The sequence below is a fragment of the Phallusia mammillata genome, chromosome 2 (assembly GCF_965637545.1).
Source record: "Phallusia mammillata chromosome 2, kaPhaMamm4.hap1.1, whole genome shotgun sequence".
Lineage (NCBI taxonomy): Eukaryota > Metazoa > Chordata > Ascidiacea > Phlebobranchia > Ascidiidae > Phallusia > Phallusia mammillata.
In genome coordinates this window covers 19,447,162-19,466,006 of record NC_137253.1, presented here as the reverse complement: position 1 = coordinate 19,466,006, position 18,845 = coordinate 19,447,162, and the positions used below count along the sequence as shown (strand labels likewise).

The 18,845-nt window shown below is 36.0% G+C and overlaps 2 protein-coding genes across 4 annotated transcripts; both read right to left on the bottom strand.

The window, feature by feature from the left end:
* Nucleotides 1–208: 208 nt before the first annotated feature.
* Nucleotides 209–2,625, bottom strand: LOC145214182 (lysM and putative peptidoglycan-binding domain-containing protein 4-like). Its single transcript, XM_080082671.1, has 2 exons — nt 2,162–2,625; nt 209–2,038 (listed from the first exon to the last, which is right to left on the bottom strand). Exons 1-2 carry the CDS (start codon nt 2,510–2,512, stop codon nt 1,397–1,399), a joined length of 993 nt encoding a protein of 330 aa, XP_079938797.1. The 5' UTR covers nt 2,513–2,625; the 3' UTR covers nt 209–1,396.
* Nucleotides 2,626–5,042: 2,417 nt separating this feature from the next.
* LOC145212106 (unconventional myosin-Ie-like) lies at nt 5,043–17,383 on the bottom strand. 3 transcript variants are annotated; one of them, XM_080080135.1, is made up of 28 exons: nt 17,302–17,383; nt 16,923–17,019; nt 15,814–15,945; nt 15,617–15,706; nt 15,295–15,450; nt 14,908–15,024; nt 14,675–14,837; nt 14,394–14,516; nt 14,216–14,329; nt 13,666–13,810; nt 13,414–13,546; nt 13,063–13,233; nt 12,841–12,974; nt 12,498–12,617; nt 12,263–12,374; nt 11,433–11,602; nt 11,100–11,244; nt 10,913–11,035; nt 10,562–10,723; nt 10,252–10,397; nt 10,038–10,187; nt 9,781–9,929; nt 9,305–9,568; nt 8,701–8,847; nt 7,899–8,028; nt 7,725–7,830; nt 6,136–6,214; nt 5,043–6,062 (listed from the first exon to the last, which is right to left on the bottom strand). In XM_080080135.1, the coding sequence occupies exons 3-28, from the start codon at nt 15,940–15,942 to the stop codon at nt 5,986–5,988; spliced, it is 3,555 nt and encodes a 1,184-aa protein (XP_079936261.1). In that variant the 5' UTR covers nt 15,943–15,945; nt 16,923–17,019; nt 17,302–17,383; the 3' UTR covers nt 5,043–5,985. The 3 variants fall into 3 exon arrangements, with proteins under 3 accessions (XP_079936261.1, XP_079936260.1, XP_079936259.1); XM_080080134.1 differs by lacking the exon at nt 17,302–17,383 and having other exon boundaries at nt 16,923–17,099; XM_080080133.1 differs by lacking the exons at nt 16,923–17,019; nt 17,302–17,383 and adding an exon at nt 16,290–16,472.
* Nucleotides 17,384–18,845: the final 1,462 nt, after the last annotated feature.

The window sequence follows — 18,845 nt, the reverse complement described above, 5'->3', positions numbered from 1 at the left end:
AGCCAACATACGCTTATGGGGTTCGAGCTAAAACACCGTTCTGCCATACATTCCTTAGTCGTGCACCTTTGTATCCAAATACCCTGACACCATTCCAAAGTCATCATGTAGTGTAAGCAAAGTGATCCACAAATATACTAGCCTAGTCAGGTTGACAAAAAAAACTCTTCTTCAATGCAAATATTTTTCAATAATTTTTAACACCATGTATCTTTGTTTCTGTATTGGTTTGACACCCATTTCTTTTACCACAGTCAATGCGTCACAAAACAACACGTCCATTAAGTGGTACTTCAAATAAAATCAATGCTTAACACAACAAGTACCTTGACAGCTGACACAGTCAAACTACGACACTTGCAAATACCATGAACACTTTAATTAGTGTGCATTATTTGCAATAAGATGCCATTGCATAGTTTGTCAACCTTTCAAGGCAGCACTTGCTGTAAACTGATAGCTGCCAATAACATGCAGTACAAACACACAAACTTTCTAAGAATAGAGTCTTGTCAATATTGCACAAATAAATGTCAAAATGTCAGCAGAACTTGATTCTAACATTTGCAACATCAATAAAACTATTTATCTAACAAGATGTAAAAAGTAAAATATATTTGTCACATGTCAAGTTTTATGTTGGTCTGAAGTAATAGTTTTTCTATAATATTAAAACTTTCAGCTGTAAAAAATCCACATCAACATTTTGACTACCAGTAACAAAACTATTTACTAAAAAGAAAATTTTAAGTCACTGTATTACCATTACATAAAAAAAGCGATGCACTTAGTGAAGTATTTTGCTTTCCAAAATGCGTGTGGTCACAAGTATAAAAACAACGATAAACATGAAGTTTAAAAATAAAGTTGCTTGTTTGGCAGTCATAAACATTTCTTAAATTATATATAATAAATTGAAAATACAAACAATCATAAATAATAGTTGCCTAAAGAACAGTAAAATGGTTTTAAGTGTGTGTTAAGTTAAGACCCAGTAAAATGACATAGTTGTAACAATTTAGATAGCACCGGTAGACGGGGTGTAACTGACATAATTAATGATTAAACGTTTGGAACATCCACTTTGTTGGTAGATTAACCCTAACTATGGAGATGAAAAATGAGATTAGGAAGACAATGAAATAGCAACTTCCCCCATTGGGACAGAGAATTATACTACAGCAGACAACAGTGTTTTAAAACTGTTGAGAGAATATCATCTGCATTACAACATGATCTCTTAGTACTTCTAAAAGGATAAAATTGTAGCGAAATAATATTTGGCAACAAAATGTTCCAATAAACACCACTTGCCATGCAAACTTTACCACCCTACCCTAAACTTACAAGTTATCCCTACGTAAATCACTTGAAAAGGTAAGTTATGTAAAAAATGTCAACTAGGAGTTGTGCGATTACTAGAATGCATCTCTGAATAATTCAAATAAAATTCAACCATTATAAGAACAAAAACAATAATGACAACAACAAAGCAAATAAGTATAACCCACCATTTTAAACCCCAATCAGAGCCATCACAATCATCATGTCTATGCGACCCTGGTGGAAGAAGTGGTCTGTAACCAACAGAACCTAATGATGACACCACTTCTTCCAAAACTTCGTTTCTTTCAGAATGAAGTTCATCATTTTTACGTACAGTTTTGCGAATTTCTTTGTCAACTTTTTTCAAATACTTGCTGGTGTCATTTCGCTCTACCGCAATATTTTTAAAAGTTGCTATGTTCTTTGGTTGATTGTCGAGCAAGTTTAAGTTCTCAAGACTGTCACCAGAATCAAAATCACCATTTACTGAATGATAAACACTGTCCAGATGTGTTGATTTTGCAGGTTCGTCATCAACTTTATCATCTGTTGTAGTTTTTCCAGTTAATGAGGTGGTAGCAAAAGATCTTCGCTTTTGTTCCTCTGACGGTTCGGTCAATAACCCATGCCTTTTGACTGGGATTTTTATGATTCTTAATGCATAAAAGTCCTGCTCTGTTATTAGGTTGTTGGCTCTCTTGATGTCATTCAACTGCAAAAACAACAAACAACCTTTTGACATCTATTTGTTATAACAATATGACACATCTCATTAGATATTGGACGTAAGAGTGAAAATTACAAATTTATACATGTATGTATTGAAGATACTTACAGTACAGCCATACAGCAGGGCAAATGACTGCAGTGTGTCGGTAGGTAGTATTTCCCTTTCTAAGTAAACAACATCATCTGGGGGAGGCAGTCTTCGTGTGTCAGACATGTAAGTCTGCAAATTAGCTGTGCTTGTTCTAGGCCTCAGTTTAGTTAGTTCTGTGGCCTCTTGAGTGTCCCCATTTACACCTGAGGTTCCATTTCTGACTTTGGAGTTGATGATGGAACTAGGAGTTCTGACCATGATGTTGTAAGAACTTTGATCAAATATGTCTGAATTTTGAGGAGCTGAATAATCATATTTTCGATTTGAATTAACGTTATGATTTGAAGTCTTTCTTTTGACCTCCATTTCCAATGGCAGTTATTCACTTGACTATTAAAACTTAAAACCAGCAAAAGGTGGCTACACACAACATTTGGCCAAATAGGTAACTTTTAAAATAAAAAAAAGTACATTTATTACAAGTAAATAATTTCTACTAATGCACCAAACACAGGTTGATATCAATGATGAAGGCACAATATAACATGTAAACAAATCACAGCTATTATTATTTTTCTAATTGTCTGTTACAAAAACTACATTTTGCTAAATCCCATATGGCATACAAATGTCCACAAAAGCCAAAATAGAATCGACCAACCATCAATCTAAAATTCTAAACATACGGTAGATGCCAGAAAACAGATAATAGTTTTAAAACTGAAACAAACAATTTTTTTAAAATTTTTGTATTAAAACACTAATTTTAAAAGTTTGTTTTTTAATGTCACATTTTGCCGTTCAGGAAAAAAGATAAACTTCGTAAAAGGTATGGTACCTTTGGCATGGCCATGCGTGCCCCATGGACCTTGGTTATGGTTTAGGGTTTAGGCACATTGTACTTTGTACCTATACTCTCGCACTTTTGGTTTATAGTCGAAAATTGGTTATCATACAAATAACCTAACAATACAAACACAAGTAGTCATCATTTGAAAGTAATTAAAATATTTGCACAAAACTTTACCACGACATCCGCCTCACGCTTTTATAAGTTGTACTTTACAAGCTACGTCACTTATTTGGTTGAGTGCGCACAGCTGACATTCACAAGGGGGCGCCCAGGATTTTTATTTTGGACAGACAGGGAAGGTGTTTAATCGAGATGTCTCAGGCGCTTGTCAACTGATGCGATTTTGCACCCTAGGCCTAGAATGAAGGTGGTTTGTAAAGCCAAGCACAAAAGCAGAATTTCGCGGTTACTTAGGCTTTAAAAAATGTCGTACTTGTGAAATAAAGTTTAAGAGAGCCTGACTGGCGTAATTGCTTTATCAGAGGGCATGTATGTAACTTGCGTACCTAACAAAAACGTTTTGTACATATTTACACGAACAAGTTCATTGGTCCACTGAATCAGTTTGACCGGGAGTAGTTTATTTGCGCTGATTAAGCGGCTGGGTGGCGAAAGACCCTAAGCCTAAGGTCACCATATTTATCAGCCACCCTCGTCTAAGCGGAATTAGCCTAGGGCCTAGGCTATATGTTGAGAGACTTCTTGAAAGTTAAGCTTAGACTAATTGAAAGAATTATTATTAGGCTCATTTGTTGCAATAATTTGTTTACCCTATTGAGGCCTATGTAGGCTACTCTTAGGTAAACTAGGGAAGAAAAATTTCCCAACCAAAACGGGAAAATGGCAATTTTAATTGCATTTGCACGCAGGCTAGGCTTTCACAAAAAAACTTTGGTGCCAAAATTTGTTGTCTAGTCCAGTGCTTTGTCGATTTTTAAAGTTTTTTGACGCAAAACCCTTGCGAAATTTGATTGTAGCCTATTAACTAAGTAGGCTATAATTTATTAACTTTGTAAATAGAGGGGTGTTTTTTTGCCAAAAATGCTCTGTTCAGTGATAATGTACATGGTATTTCCCTTCTTTCCGTATTTTATAAAATTTTGTTCTTTAATAAAATTATTCAAAGAATTAGTTTCACACAAAAAAAAACATTGCGTGAAGCTCTACGAAAATTCAAACAACAAACAATCTAAAAAGCACAGGTTTCTCCTGCTCACCATTTCCTTACCGGATGAATATGATATTTTTTTCTTTTTTTGTTACACTCACATACGGTCGTGTTTATGTAGTTACAGTATTGGCAGTAACATGGTCAAAATATTTAACCTTGGAAGGTTTGGAACTTTGTAACGTTAATTCCGAGCCACCAACTGCTATGTTTTATAACTATAACGGGCAATTGTAGTCTTACACACCTCACAATCCCTCATGATAAAAAACAAGGAACATGACCACTAGCGTATTTAGGGGGACAAGGTGCCATGCCCCCCCCCCTCAAGAAATTTTGACCGGCTGTTTTAGTATTAAATCTTGTAATTTCAGACAAAACTGTGAATAGCAATGTGCGCTATTTTGTTTAATGTGCGTAACGCATTGATGCTCGTCACACATCTCAATAAACAATGCATGCCAATCCAGGCCACTTGGCGTCCAACTGCGCGTATGACGTTACAATGGGTTTTTATAATAGCTTTGTTACGTCACACTCATACAAGTGAAGATAATTCACAATATGATTAAGACGCAACCACTGTTAGAAACAACTGTGCCGAGTGTTAAAAAGTGTTACATGAACACGATCGAATCGTGACTATAACGTTCGTTACTTACAGCAAGAGTAAGGGCTTCACAGGGCCTTAGGCTAACCAGCATTTAGTTGATATTGCGAGTTTAGTGGGCACAACAGGTGCTAACAGAGAGGTCTACACAGTCTACCGCAAGGTGGCGCACTTGTCACCGCAAGGTGGCGTACTTGTTACCGCAAGGTGGCGCAATATATTTTATATTGTTGGCCCCCCCTAAAAACGATCCTAGATACGCCACTGAACATGACTATGTTTTAATGCGATTGACACTCGATGTATATTATTACAAGCGAAAAACAACATTTTCTACCAACGTGATAAATAGAAAACGTCCACGAGCAATTTCATTATGTTGCTTGGAAACTAAGGCTGTACACACATTCACACATATGCTAATGAAGCAGGTTAAAAATACTGACACAAGGCAGAAGTCATCAACAATATTCGCGGTAACAAAACTGTGCTGCCGTAACTGCAGCAAATAAAGTATCACAACCATAAAAAAAATGTTGTTCGGAAAAGTTGTGCTGAAAATTACGAAGTTTCTCTTCCGATAATTAATATATTCGGGTAAACATAAAATGGGAACAAATTATATCAACGCTCAATCATATCTGACTTAGAAAAATTTGGCCACGACCAACGAATGTGGTAGATGTTGCACGAAGAAACAGTGACAAGGTCGTGAATTATTGAGGGTATTAAAGTACTATGACGATGGTAACACAAATTAAAGACAATTCCGCGATTATGGAAATAAACTTGAATACAAAACATAACTTGTGATAAGGAATAGGAATAAAGTGCACACGCTTGATACCATCAGTGCAATCCAATTAAACACGATCATGATGATTGACAGTGTGAGCAAAACGCATCGGTGGAATAAACAGCCGCAAATGTATTGCATAAAACTGTAACCGCACTGCATAAAAGTAAATGGAATACACTTGTTGAATATCTGTACAACATATCCAGTTACTGGAAACAAGGCGATAAAGGAAAAAAGGAGAATTAACATTTTTTTAGATTATACGTGTGTTAAGCTCTAGAGGCTTCACCACCAAAGTGGAACTCGCATCATACATCGATACGGTTTCAATGCTACGATTATTATTAGTTGCCGGTGCTGTTAGCAAGCGAGACACCGCACCATTGTAATGAATCCATACAAACTCAGTCTATATCTTTTCCACGTAATTGCCAGGAAACAGACCTTCCCGACCGTTGAAACGACCCATCCACCAACCAGATGGGTCTAAAACAATATTTTGGATAATGTTTCATATTTCTTGTTGTGGTGCTTTTAACATTACATTTGAAGTACTTACCTTCTTTGGTGATTTCAATGATATCGTTACAGTTGAAGCTGATTTCGTCAGTGTCGTTAGCATCGTAAGCATATAATGCCTGAAAGTTGCATTGAAAACATCTCGATGTGTTAAATGTATATAAAACGATGCACGTAAACGTAAACCAATAAAAACTAGAATAGTGTTTTCCTATATATTGCCAGTTTGTATATACTACATCATATTTAACGATGTATCACATAGCCTATACCATTTACTATATTTATAATGGATATATATTTGGCATCTACATTTCATTGGGTCCCTATCTTTTTCCTGTCACTTTATAACATAATTGTTTCTGCAAGCATAATCTAATGGGTCCCATTTGGTAACAGTAAAAATAGGGCACAATCATTGTTGAACTGGAATAGAATTATGATTTTTAATCTGCACATAGCGTTCCCTGGCGCCGTTAAGTTTCTACGTACCAACAATTCGATTGCTTAGCTGGGCTTTTTATGTCCAAAACCTGTTCTGAAACAGTTTTATTAACGCTCTCAGTTTGAGAAGTCACGTTACACAGGTGTAACAAATCGTGCTGCGTTGTCACTCTGCGTTTCGAAACACGAATAAGTTGACCTACATTAACGTTTACAGCGCAATATAACTAACATCGTAACATCCTAATTCCAACCAGTGAGAAAATGGTCAAGTGACGACTGCGTTCATGCGTGAAGCAGAGGCATTTTTTCCATGCACCACTATCGCCAATCACTCCCTTTGCGTCAGCTGTGCACTGAGCAAGCACAAATTTGACAAAAGACAGCATGTAAAAACATATTTGGGGCTGTAAGAGTAATTACTGAGCCGATTGCATTGAAATTTTTAACAGCCAACAAGGAGCACCCTATCCACAGCTGCTTAAAATTTCAGCAGGTTAAGTCTTGTATTTCTGACCTCATTAACATGTGAACAAACAAACAAATATTTGGGGGTAAAGGGGCAAAAACGGATATATACAACTTCAAGTTACAAAAACTCCAGAATCATCTGCTGTAGCAAGTATAGCCGTTTTAAAAATTTCAAAAATTTCAAATTCGCGTTAGACAGAAAAAAATAGACAAAAACAATATGTGTCCCCTTCAGAGAAGGGAAGGGGACCCATAATTAAACAGGACCGTCAATATTTAAGAGGAAGTAATAAACAGATATTGTTACGAAAAACGGTTTTATCTTGTGTACTGGTACTTGAAACCAATTAACAGTTGCAGAAAAACAGCAACAATCTGAAACAGTGGTCTCAGCCTTTTGACCCTAGCTTAACTAATAAATAAGTTTCACGTCTCACGGAATCCTTGCGCAAATAAACATATACCACATGCTTCTTATGTGCGCTTAGTTAGTTGTATCACGCAGAAACGACTGTACATAAATCAATTATACTTTTGTTCGTCTTGGTATGTGACGTTTGATGTAATAGTAAAGCTTTGCTGGGTACAGGAAACTATTACATGTGACCTTTTGTGGAACATTAGGTCCCGGAAAAAGGCTTGTAAAAAACAAGAGCTGCACCTTTAGGGGACTCATAATCAGGACAATAAATTAGTCACATAGTGAATACATACCTTGCATTTTGGCAACGCTTGGGGCTTTGGACGTGGCTTGGGTCTCGCGCCTCCCGGCACAGGGCGGTTCTTTTGACTGCGCTGTTGAGACATTCGACGCTGAAGACTATGAAAAAAAAGAATTGTAATGCAGCACAGCCTGAAAAACACCAATGATCTGTTGTAATAGCTTACCCAGCTGCACCAGCATCGGGAGTTCGCATGAAGTCCTGGTCGTTATTGTGTGCCACACTCGGTGCTCTAGCTCGACGCTGTTGACCCATCTGCGGTAACTGTGGGTGGGCACCGGTTGACGGAAGACGTTCTAAATGCAAATAAACGTGACGCTACATATACTTGTGGGAAAACAACTACTGTTTAAAATACGCAGCTTTATCAATTCAATCTAAACGTTGACCCGTAGTGGAAAAATTGATTTACAAATTAAAATATGACCCGATTTAAAAAATGTATATGCTAACATCATGACCCAAATATCCTGACCAATTCACATTTCTTCTTTAAAAAATGATTCACAACCTACCTTAGCTGCACAAACAAGCAATAAGTTCAATAAAAGGCCAGTGGCAGGAAAAGTTTCCACAGGCCATTTATAAAAGGCACTCACCAAGTCCAAAACAAAAAAATGACTCATAAAATACGAACATGTGACGTAATAGATTAAAGGACAATAGATAAAAGGACACGTCACCAGCATTCCTATACGTAGCACAATCGTTTTAAAGATTCACTCTACTTTTTTTCGATTATATTGCAACAGGTGCGAAAAATGGTTGGAAACAGCCACTTGTATGGGATCAACTTTAGCTGCGGTAATCCAAGTCACATGCATTTGTAGCAAAGTGACAGCCCCAATTAAAAGTACATGCAAACCAAACACCAAAACCAATTGATCAGTGGAAACATTCAAACGACCTTCAGCACAGTTAATGACACCTGCTGGAAACCAAAGAAGATAGCAGTGAAAGTTACATACCACCCCTCCCGCGTCCATGAGTTGGTGCAGCGTGCCTTGGTGGTCCAGGGGCCGGAAAAGCCGGCCTTCCCCTGCCAGGGGGGTTGGAGTGTGATTGTGGTGGAGGAGGTTGGTGGTGATTTTGTTGTGGGTTCACCACAGAGAAAACTGGTCAAGTCAAGAATTGTTATCAGGAGCAATTGTAGTGCTGATTAGGTTTAGAGTTGATGATTAAAGTTGGTTGCCATGCAACAGGCAAATTTACAACAAAAAACATGCCTGTAAGTTACAGTAGATTTTTTTCTTTCTATCATCATTAAATTGTGATTAAACATGATGTACAGAAATTTTGAAACAATTTTTAAATTTAATATTTCTTTATCCTAATTGGCTGAAATAAACTATTGCACTGTTACATTTTTAGCCAAAAGACCAAAACAACAAAGGTATGCTTCACTGAAAACAAATCATGTAGGTGGCTCAATCATGTAACGATTTCAGACAGTACTGATGTTATGCAAGGTTAGAAAATAGACAGAAGTTAGAAAATAAAAGTGAAACCAAATTCAACATATTTTTAACATAAGCCAAATGTAGAATATGTTTTAAAGTGAACTGGTTATACCTCTTCCCTGTTGAGTGTATGATGATGATACAGCAGGTTGATGAGCATGGGAAGGTGGGGCATGTTGTGGAGGTCCTCTGTAGTTGGATTGAGGGGGTGCACGGCTGGATCCATTGGGATAACTGTTACCTTGTGGAATAGAAGGGGCAGATCGACCAGGACCACGAGTTTGATGTTGGGGAGCAGAATATCCTCCACCTCCACCACTACGACCTCCACGAGGAGCTTGTCGCCTTCCTTGCATTGGATTTCTTACTTCTGGCCCTGTTGTCCGAAAGAAAAATTGGTAATTAGGAAAATCAATCGAATGTGCTTGGCTAAACAAAAATGTGATAACACTTGTTTAAATATTTTTGGTAAACTGCTTATTCCAGAGTGATCAAGGTAGTTTCAGTTTTCAAAACTTTTAATAAAGATATTATGAAGGATAAATTACATTTGTAGGTGTTGCTCACAGTAAATCTAAACAAACATACTTGAATTTTTGGGAAGTCCCTGTCCAATAGAGACAACGAGTGATTTGCCAGATGGTTTGAGTTGAGCAATATCACCTGCTCCAATATTAAAGTTAATGGTTCGTGTCCCTCCACCACCCCAACCTTCTTTTTTAACATTGAACTCAATTCTAAAAGAAAAAGACAATGTAATATTGCACAATACGGAGATTCATGAAAAATCATAAAATGCATTGTAAAAAGAATAAAAGTTCGGTTTGTATATGTTAGTAACAAACCTTTGTGTAAAATTGATGTCAAGCTTTCTGTTTGCCCTCGCCTCATATTTTTTTGACAGGACATGAAGGAATTCAGTTTTGAATAGAGATTCCAACACCGAATCATAATCATTTGCTACATGAATCACAAAAAAATCATCCTGGTAGGGACTGAAAGGAGAAAAACATTAAACTCGGTTCACAGCAGCAAATGTATGAGCAAATTATCACAAACCTTGTGGATATTGCGCGAATTTGATCTAAATCAATTTGTCGTTTCAAAACTTCTTTGATCTGACCCTTTTCAGGTCCTTTTTTTACCACTTCCCTTCCAATTAAATAAATGAACTTTGATGACATCATTAAGTCCCTCTTTGTTGTCTGAAAAAGCATTTGTACATTTCAGTAATCTGTACAAAGGAAATTCCCCCAACTTATAACCACCCTTTTTTGCATTCTTAAACCATAGTATTTCAGAAACAGTTCTTGTTTTTTCCAAACAGTCTTTTGCGGCAGTTCTACAGATAAACAAGAGCAGCAAATACCTTAAATCTTCTGTCATATTTGACAACTGTATCTGCAAATTCAATTCTTTCCCGCTTGCCAGCAAATTGTCGAAGTTCAGGATGAGATTCCATGCCAATATAATCACCAACAAAATTTCTGTTGAGACTGTGGCGTTTTCGCTCTTTTTTGTTCAGGACAATCTAAAGTTACATTCAAACAACGTCAAAGTAATGGTATGATATCTAGTGTATCAGTAATGTGCAGGTATACCGATACAATTGTGGAGATGACTCCATCATTATATGTCACCAAGCATTTAGTTCAAAATATCCTATCTAGCCTAATTTTAATGCTTTTTAACTTATTTCAGTAATAATTATAGTGCTCACTTGGGCAGCTTCCTCCTTGATTTGTTGAAACTTCTTTCTGCCATTGTACTGTCGGAAAGCTTTCTGTATAACACGAGCATATCCATCAAACTTCCGATCCCGCATCTCTTCCAAAAGAAACAACTGCAAAAAAGCAACAATTATCACTTTTATGAACAAATCTTTAACAGGCAGCAAGAAAACATACAGATTCAGGATTTTTTACAAAGAGCTTTGTTTTTCCACATTGCCACTGGTCAGGATCCATATTAACACAATTCATGAGATGCTGGATTCCTTGTCGTTCATCACCTCTCCACCTTGGCCATGTTTCTGGGGTCAGGATTGCATACCTTAAAAGACACAAGTAGTTAAATAAAACTGTGCTGTTATCGAACCTTATATTGTATACAGGTAATTAAATATTTTTACATGTATTTTAAGAATTGCCTTGATCGATCTTGCCTGTTTTTTGGCTCACTTAGCATATTAAATCGATGTCTGAAACAAATATTTACACAGATAAATAACAAGCTTTAACCTTTGCAGGAATTTGTGGAAAGGTCGGCGATATGCAAAACCAGCTCTTCTCACTCTCACATTTTCCTTCAACCCCAAATATTCCACCTGATGTTTAACTCTCGACTCTTCCCAATCATGTGCGCGCTTTGTTTCATTTGGTTTAATGCAACGAATGTAATGGGGAGAACACTGTAATGTCAACAAAGATTTGCAACTGATAAAAGACAAAAAAAAGATCGTAAAAAATATATGTTTGCATCATTTAGCAATTATTTCTAACACAAACTTTATGTATAGTTATAAATAGACAAAAAAATTTGGGTGTGCAAAAAAAACAAGGATAGGTCCATGTTTGGTTTGCATTATAAAAATCCATGACTGTGCTGTATATTGTATTACTTTGCTAACATACTCTCTTCAATTCTCTTTAGGACCAGTGTAAATCAGAGTAAGCGAAAACCAGCCCAACCTTTACAAAGTGAATCAAAGTTTGTGTAAAAAAACTAAATGATTTACAAAGTAACCCAAGAATGTTTATCACATTCCTAAAATACATATAAGCTGGAAAATAAAAAAGGGAAGTGGTTATTGCATAAAATTGTTTAAAGTTGGCTTTTGTGGTCAAAATGTATAAAGAGCAAAACTCACATGGTACAGTAAAGCACAGCTTTTTCTGTGCTATGGAAGCCAACAGAGGCTAATAAGTGTGTAAGACAAATAAGTGATGCAAGATAAATATACAGAAACATGTTAAAATAATCAGACTCGTTTTACCAGTTATTGCATTTAAAAAATGTTGTTGCTACTATGAGTCAATGAGCAGAATAAAGGTTTGGAGTATCATTTTACCTTCATTAGGGTGCTAACAAGCACATTGCACTGTGTTTTGATCTTTTGAGATGCTGTAGTAGGTTTTTTCTGCTTTGAAACATCTTCAGGAAACAAACCCCGAATGAAATCACTACAAGCAAAATTGAAAATGTAAGAAGTGTGACATCATGTCAGACATATAAGTATCAAATGTATTTATAGATGGACATGACTTGAACACAATGCAGTCATAACAGTATTTTTGGATGCTTACAATTCACTTTGTTGCATTAGCTCAACAAGATCCTTGAACAAAACATCGCGGTTTCGTTCGCAGAAACCTTCGACTTCATACGTCACTTTGCCAGCATAGTGATGCACAATAAATCCGGCACTGTAACAACAACAACAAATGGACATCACAGACCTACGTAACTGTACACAATTACCACAGGAAGCATTAGCACTGTAGTGATTTTTTTACAGTTATCATTATGTAGACACTCTATTTAGTAGCTATGTAACAGTTTAGTTTTTTTTCATTATTTCTGGTGCCTCAAAAATATTTATTAGCATTTTTGAAAGAACTCACTACTTTAATACATGAAATTTCGAACCTAAAGTTTTGAAAGTGCTCATGTGAACCAACTGCTCCTGTTAACTTTCCTAGAAACTTTTGGTCAGCACCTTCGCTAACAGCATGCATTGTAGCACATGTATCATCTAGGACACACATTATTCCTACAGGAACCTAAAAAAGAAAGCAGTTTGTAAAATAAGTTAATAAATAATGTCACACATTGTCTCCCAAAAAATTTAATAGCAAATCGTATATTTACCTTGCTTTCAACCAGGTCACAAACAACTTTGTTGTTGAAATAATCGATTGGCTGCCACCTTATTCCTTCCTGAACATATTCCTCTTGTTCAGCTTTCAGTGTCAATTCAATAAAGATTTGTTGAAGTTTTTCATTCACAAAGTTGATACAGAATTGCTCAAAACCATTTTTCTGCAACAACAAAGAGGCATAACTTGGGTCCATGGTTGATTTATCAGTATTTGAAAGCAAAACAAACTACTAAAAGAACTGCAACACATCTTATTACCTACAGATACCTACTGTGAAATATATTTACTTTGGGATTATGTATGTTAAATAAATTTATTAAAGGCCGTTCTTTTTATTCACCTGAAAAATTTCAAAACCATAAATGTCAAGGACACCAATATTGAATTCATCTACATCCTTTCTGATGGCATTGTTGACAGATTGGACAAGAAAGTCAAACATGCGTGAGTGAAGTGCTTTTGCCAATGCATCCCTGTAAGTTGAGAAACAAAACACATCTGTTATTGCTCCCAGCTCCCAACATTAATTACATCACCCTCAATTGATTGCTTCTCAAAAAGGTGTGAAACAAAGCAATTCAAATTTGATTACCTTGTGTAGCAAGCCTGTTCCACATTCAACGTGACATTAATGACCTCAGATTTGCCACCCCACTTGCTGTCCATGACGCGGCTGGTAAGTTTGGTACGCAATGCGTCTTGACTCACCCCAATCAAAAACGAAGGATATGCAAGAACTAAAAGACAGGAAGTTAGCAATGCAACACAGGATAGGTTACATTTACTGACGACATAGTAAAAAGCAGGACAAAAATATTGTAACTTTTCATAAATCATCACTATCCTGGTTATTTTGAAAATACTTGGGACATTTTGGATAGAACTCAATTCACACTTTGCAATATGCACTAAACCACATAAAATGAAGGGAAAGTAAGTTCAGTCTTTCAAATATTACAGTTCAAAGGGAATCAAGTGTAGTATCAACAAAATTGTGTGTACAAAGTCATGGCTAAATATGACCTTATTTCAAAGTATTATCCTGTAGCAAGTAGTCTTGTTGTATTATTTCAGATAGAATATAACTTGCAAATTGGTGCTTTTAAAATGTTCGTTTTTTTCCTTCAAGCCAAATAACTTACAATCTTCATTTTCAACTGCGGCATAATTTCCCTTTTCCTCAAAACTGATGTTTCCCAAGTGCAAAATGCTACAAGTCAGTTGCAAAACATGATGCTGTTGGTCAGGGGAGAGTCCTGCAGAAAAAGCATTGCTTAATGACATTTCCGTCAAATAAAAAGCAACTTCCATATCACAAACCTATCACCCCCATAGCCTCATAGGTTTCTGAAAACTCTTGTACATCGTTCATACCATCAACTTGGTAACAGCCACTCTGGTTCAAATAGTAATAATAATCCGGTGTTGCTATTCCAAGTTGCTCTGTAATCCAAAACCGCAGATGTTTGCCATAGCACAATATCAAAATTTTAAAGGACAATAAATTATAGATCAAGTTACATAGTAGAGAGTTCAGATTCTTGGTTACTGGAACAGAACATAAAAACTTCAACATGATATGTATTGTATAAAATTTAAACCTTTTAAATCTGGAGGAGCACCATACAATATTTGGTAAAATATGTGAAAGTTTCTTTCATTTTGGTTCTGACTAACAACGCGTGATTTTTCCAACAGGAAGTTTGATATTTTTCCCCCATCAGGCTCACCACCTCTGCTGAATTGAATCTCAAAATACTTTCCCTGCAGGCAACAAGTGCACGTTTTGAATATACCATATATGGTAACACTATATGTATGTATATTTTCTTACAAATCTACTGCTGTTGTTGTTTCTCACTGTTTTGGCATTGCCAAATGCTTCAAGCAAAGGGTTACTCTTGAGAATAATATCTTTCACATGTTGTACTCTTGAACCCCCACCAGAAACCTAAATAGATTGGCATTTGTGAAAATGCAAAATTTAGAATCTGTTCAGTTCTTTGCATGTTGGTTTTGTGAACACTTTATCAATAATATATACCAAACTTTTGTTGTTATTTATTTGGGCACATTTTACTCTGATAAGTATGTTGGTATTGTGGCCTGCAGCTTCTAGGAAGTTCGAAAAGTGGCCCAGAACAAACCTTAAATTAGAGACCCTGCTGTACAAGTTGCAATCAGACTGGTTAATTTTTTAATGTTATAGATAGAGCTTTACCTTTGAAATGTAAGCCATAATAAACTTGGCAGCAACAGTTTTTCCTGCACCAGACTCTCCACTAATAATAACACACTGATTTTCCATGTCAATTAACATGTTTCTGTACATGTCATCAGCAAGAGCGTATATGTGAGGTGGATTTTCGTACGGTGCCTGTCATATAAAGAACATTGTGTATTAATCCTGTAAAGATACATAAATTAGGTGCCATAAAAAATAATGCCGCCCTGGTGAAATCATGTTTTTTAATTGTTGCCAAACAGTGGATTTGTCATTTGAAGAATATCTAATTGCTTTAACATCTACATAGCCAACTTACAGCTCCTTGGTAAAGTTCAACTTCTTTATCAGTGAAGTATGGCATTTGCTTGAATGGGTTAATTGAAACAAGAACTGGTCCAATGTATGTCTAAGGTTATAGCTAAGAAAAATGTTAACTTAGTTGCGAATCATTGTACACATGATATAAATAGTAACATGTGTAAAGAATTCAATTTTTTTGTTACAGAAGGATACAAAAATTTGGTCATCCATGTAGCGCTTTTTGAGATTTTCCACAATTGCTGACTCTGAAATCTTGGTCAAGAGGACCATGTCATCCACCCCACTTTGTTTGACATTGTGACTTTGCCAATGATGCTTCATATTCTAAAAAATACACATTTTTCAAAAAAGCATCAAAGCAAAATTGGTCAGTTTGTTTAATTTATACAGGTCAGTCAATGTTAACAGTTAAACCTTACCACAAAACACAGGGTATATAACCTAAAAATGTGCCACCATTTAGATCCCAAAGATATGGTTTGTTAATATTTTAGAGAAATGCTAACACTAAAGACAGAAATGGTAAACTGATAAGCACTATATATATACACAAAAAAAGTAATTAATTAAATCAGCAACAAGTAATCGTTAAGAACACAGAACATCCCACTCAGTGGTTTGCCTACATAACACCCTAAATATATACCTACATATTAAACACTACTTACCGCAGAAGCCATGTTTAGTTTTATTAGTTTATTGGATTCTAACGTGTTACAATCATTTAATATCAAAGTTAGCCTCTTTTTATTACACCAGGTATGTAATTTCCTAGAGCCCTTTAAACACCGGCTTATACTATCTACACTAGCACACTAGGAAAAACATTAAACTGGTCAATAGAAGTATTGCATGGTTATACGCCATCTGTGCTGACTAATTTACTTTCAGTTTAAAGATTAATCCTGTACTAGAAATAATGATTTTAAAAAGACGTGTTATCAAGACTAACCACTTCCTACTTAAGTATACAATGCCCCTGTGAAACAGGTATATGACACTCCCACCATAACAGGAAGAAAGAAGGCAGGTTAGAACAATGAGTCATTTCAAAAATAAAGTTGATGCATCAGTTGCCGGGTGGCATCATAAAATAACCTTTTACTGTATGTTTGCAGAACTAGTACAGACTACAGACATTGTTTTGTATCAGGAATGAACACATACAGTGAAAGCAAGTGAAACTTTGGAGTGTATTATACATTGACATGTGAAGGCAGAAGGTGGTCATTTGTAAAACATATTGTATTAAATTGTATTTTCTGTTTTAAAATTTTCCGATTTAGATAAAACCAACTTACGGAAATTCTGTTTCAGATCCAACAAACTTTAAAACATCTGAATCCAAATTTATTGTTGTGGTGATGATTGGTATTACATGTACCAAATCCTTTTTCTCTGTAGTATCCACACAGATTACTTTTTGTCTAGATACTTAAACACTTTGTGTAAAATGATCTGCACCAATCAACAATAATAAAAATGCACACAACTGCCATTGAGTAAAAGCTAGGCTAGTTCTAAAAAAATATGTTACAAAGTTTCTAGTTGATGCAAAAATTATTGTGATGTTCATGTATTGAACAAAATGGTAATAATAAACTTTCGCATCAATAACCACATGGGTAAATTATTTAAATTACATTCATTAACAGTCACAACACTTGGAATGCCGCTCACCATGACAGTCCATTAAGGTCAGAACAGCACAGTTAGACTTCACAACAAAACAGCTAAAACAGAACTTTCATGTATATTTTTTTTTAATCCGTCTATAAACCTAATTTATTTGTGTCCAATACCAATGTTCCGAGACAAAACACTTGTTATTATTAAGGCATGTTAAGTGGGCTGCAAAAATGCAATTACTTTCGGAAACATTCTTATTTCCTCGTACGATGATGTAAAAAAATTGATAACTTTGGCACAACAAAAACGATAGAAAATAACAACATAGCTTTACTCATTAACATTGTTTTTATATTTGACGAAAGGAAAAAAAGCTTTTTATAATGAGTAATTACTAAACAATGTTCTTTGGTTGTATTACTTTTGGTGACCAGCACCACAAGAAAAAGTTATAGTTATAGGGCGTGTCAAAATGACGAATTATAAGTTGTCACGCAGTGCATGGTCAAAATCTATTTAAGTTCAATAATTTAATCGAACTGGAACAAAACCCTAGCCCAAAAATACGTATCTCTTTAAAACCTACGAACCAAAATCCCTGAAACAATTAGGCCTAACAGTACCTAAACCCGAACCGAACGTGAAGACATATGACAGGCGGGTCCCTGAACGAAACTTTAAATCAGGGAGTCGAACCGGAACTGAACCCGAACCCGCGAACCGGTTTGAGCGGTTAATTTCATTAAACCCGAACCGAACCCGAACCGCTAATTACGATTTTCTAAAAACCCGAACCGGAGTTGAACCCCATAGGCCTATTTTGTTTGGCGTACGACCCGAACCGGAACTGGACCAGCAAAAAAATGCAGTCTGTTTTATTTTTTTGATTTTTTTTCAAAACAACGCATTGAAGAATACGCAAAATAACACTTATAGGACATGTCAAAAATAACAATGCACGGGCAAAAGTCTTTTGGAGTTTGATAAGGCCAGGTAGATGATGGGTAGAATTAAATTGAAACGAATAAAAATTTAAACCGGTTTAAAAACCGCAAACCGGTTCGGACCGGATAATTTACCCAAACCGTAACAAAACCCGAACCCGAAAATATACATTTTTTAAAACCTGAACCGAACCCGAACCCTTAAAAACAAAACAAAGCGAACCCGAACCGAACCTGAACCCATATGACAAGCGGTTCGACTCCCTGCTTTAAATCATGACATAATTATTCTGCGCAAACAACTGCCTTTTTGTAAGCTTACTTGTTCGAACGAACCCAGGTTAAGAACCACTGACTTAAAGGATCGCATAAGCACAAAATATCTGCTGCAATAAATTGCGCAACTTTTCCGAAATAATATCAATTTTTATGTTGTCCAATGCGAACTACGACTAGTTTTCAAATTTTAAAATTTTTACACATTCAAACGTAACACCCACAATGTGTGTTCTGCACCCTTTCTTCCGGCGCTCGAAACTATCCGGCAGGGTTTCTTTTGGTGGTTTATTTTTCTATCCCCATGTGTAGGCTAGGCTACATAATTACTTGCTATAGTAATCTATCCCTGCAAGTGTGTTTTTGTCAAAATTT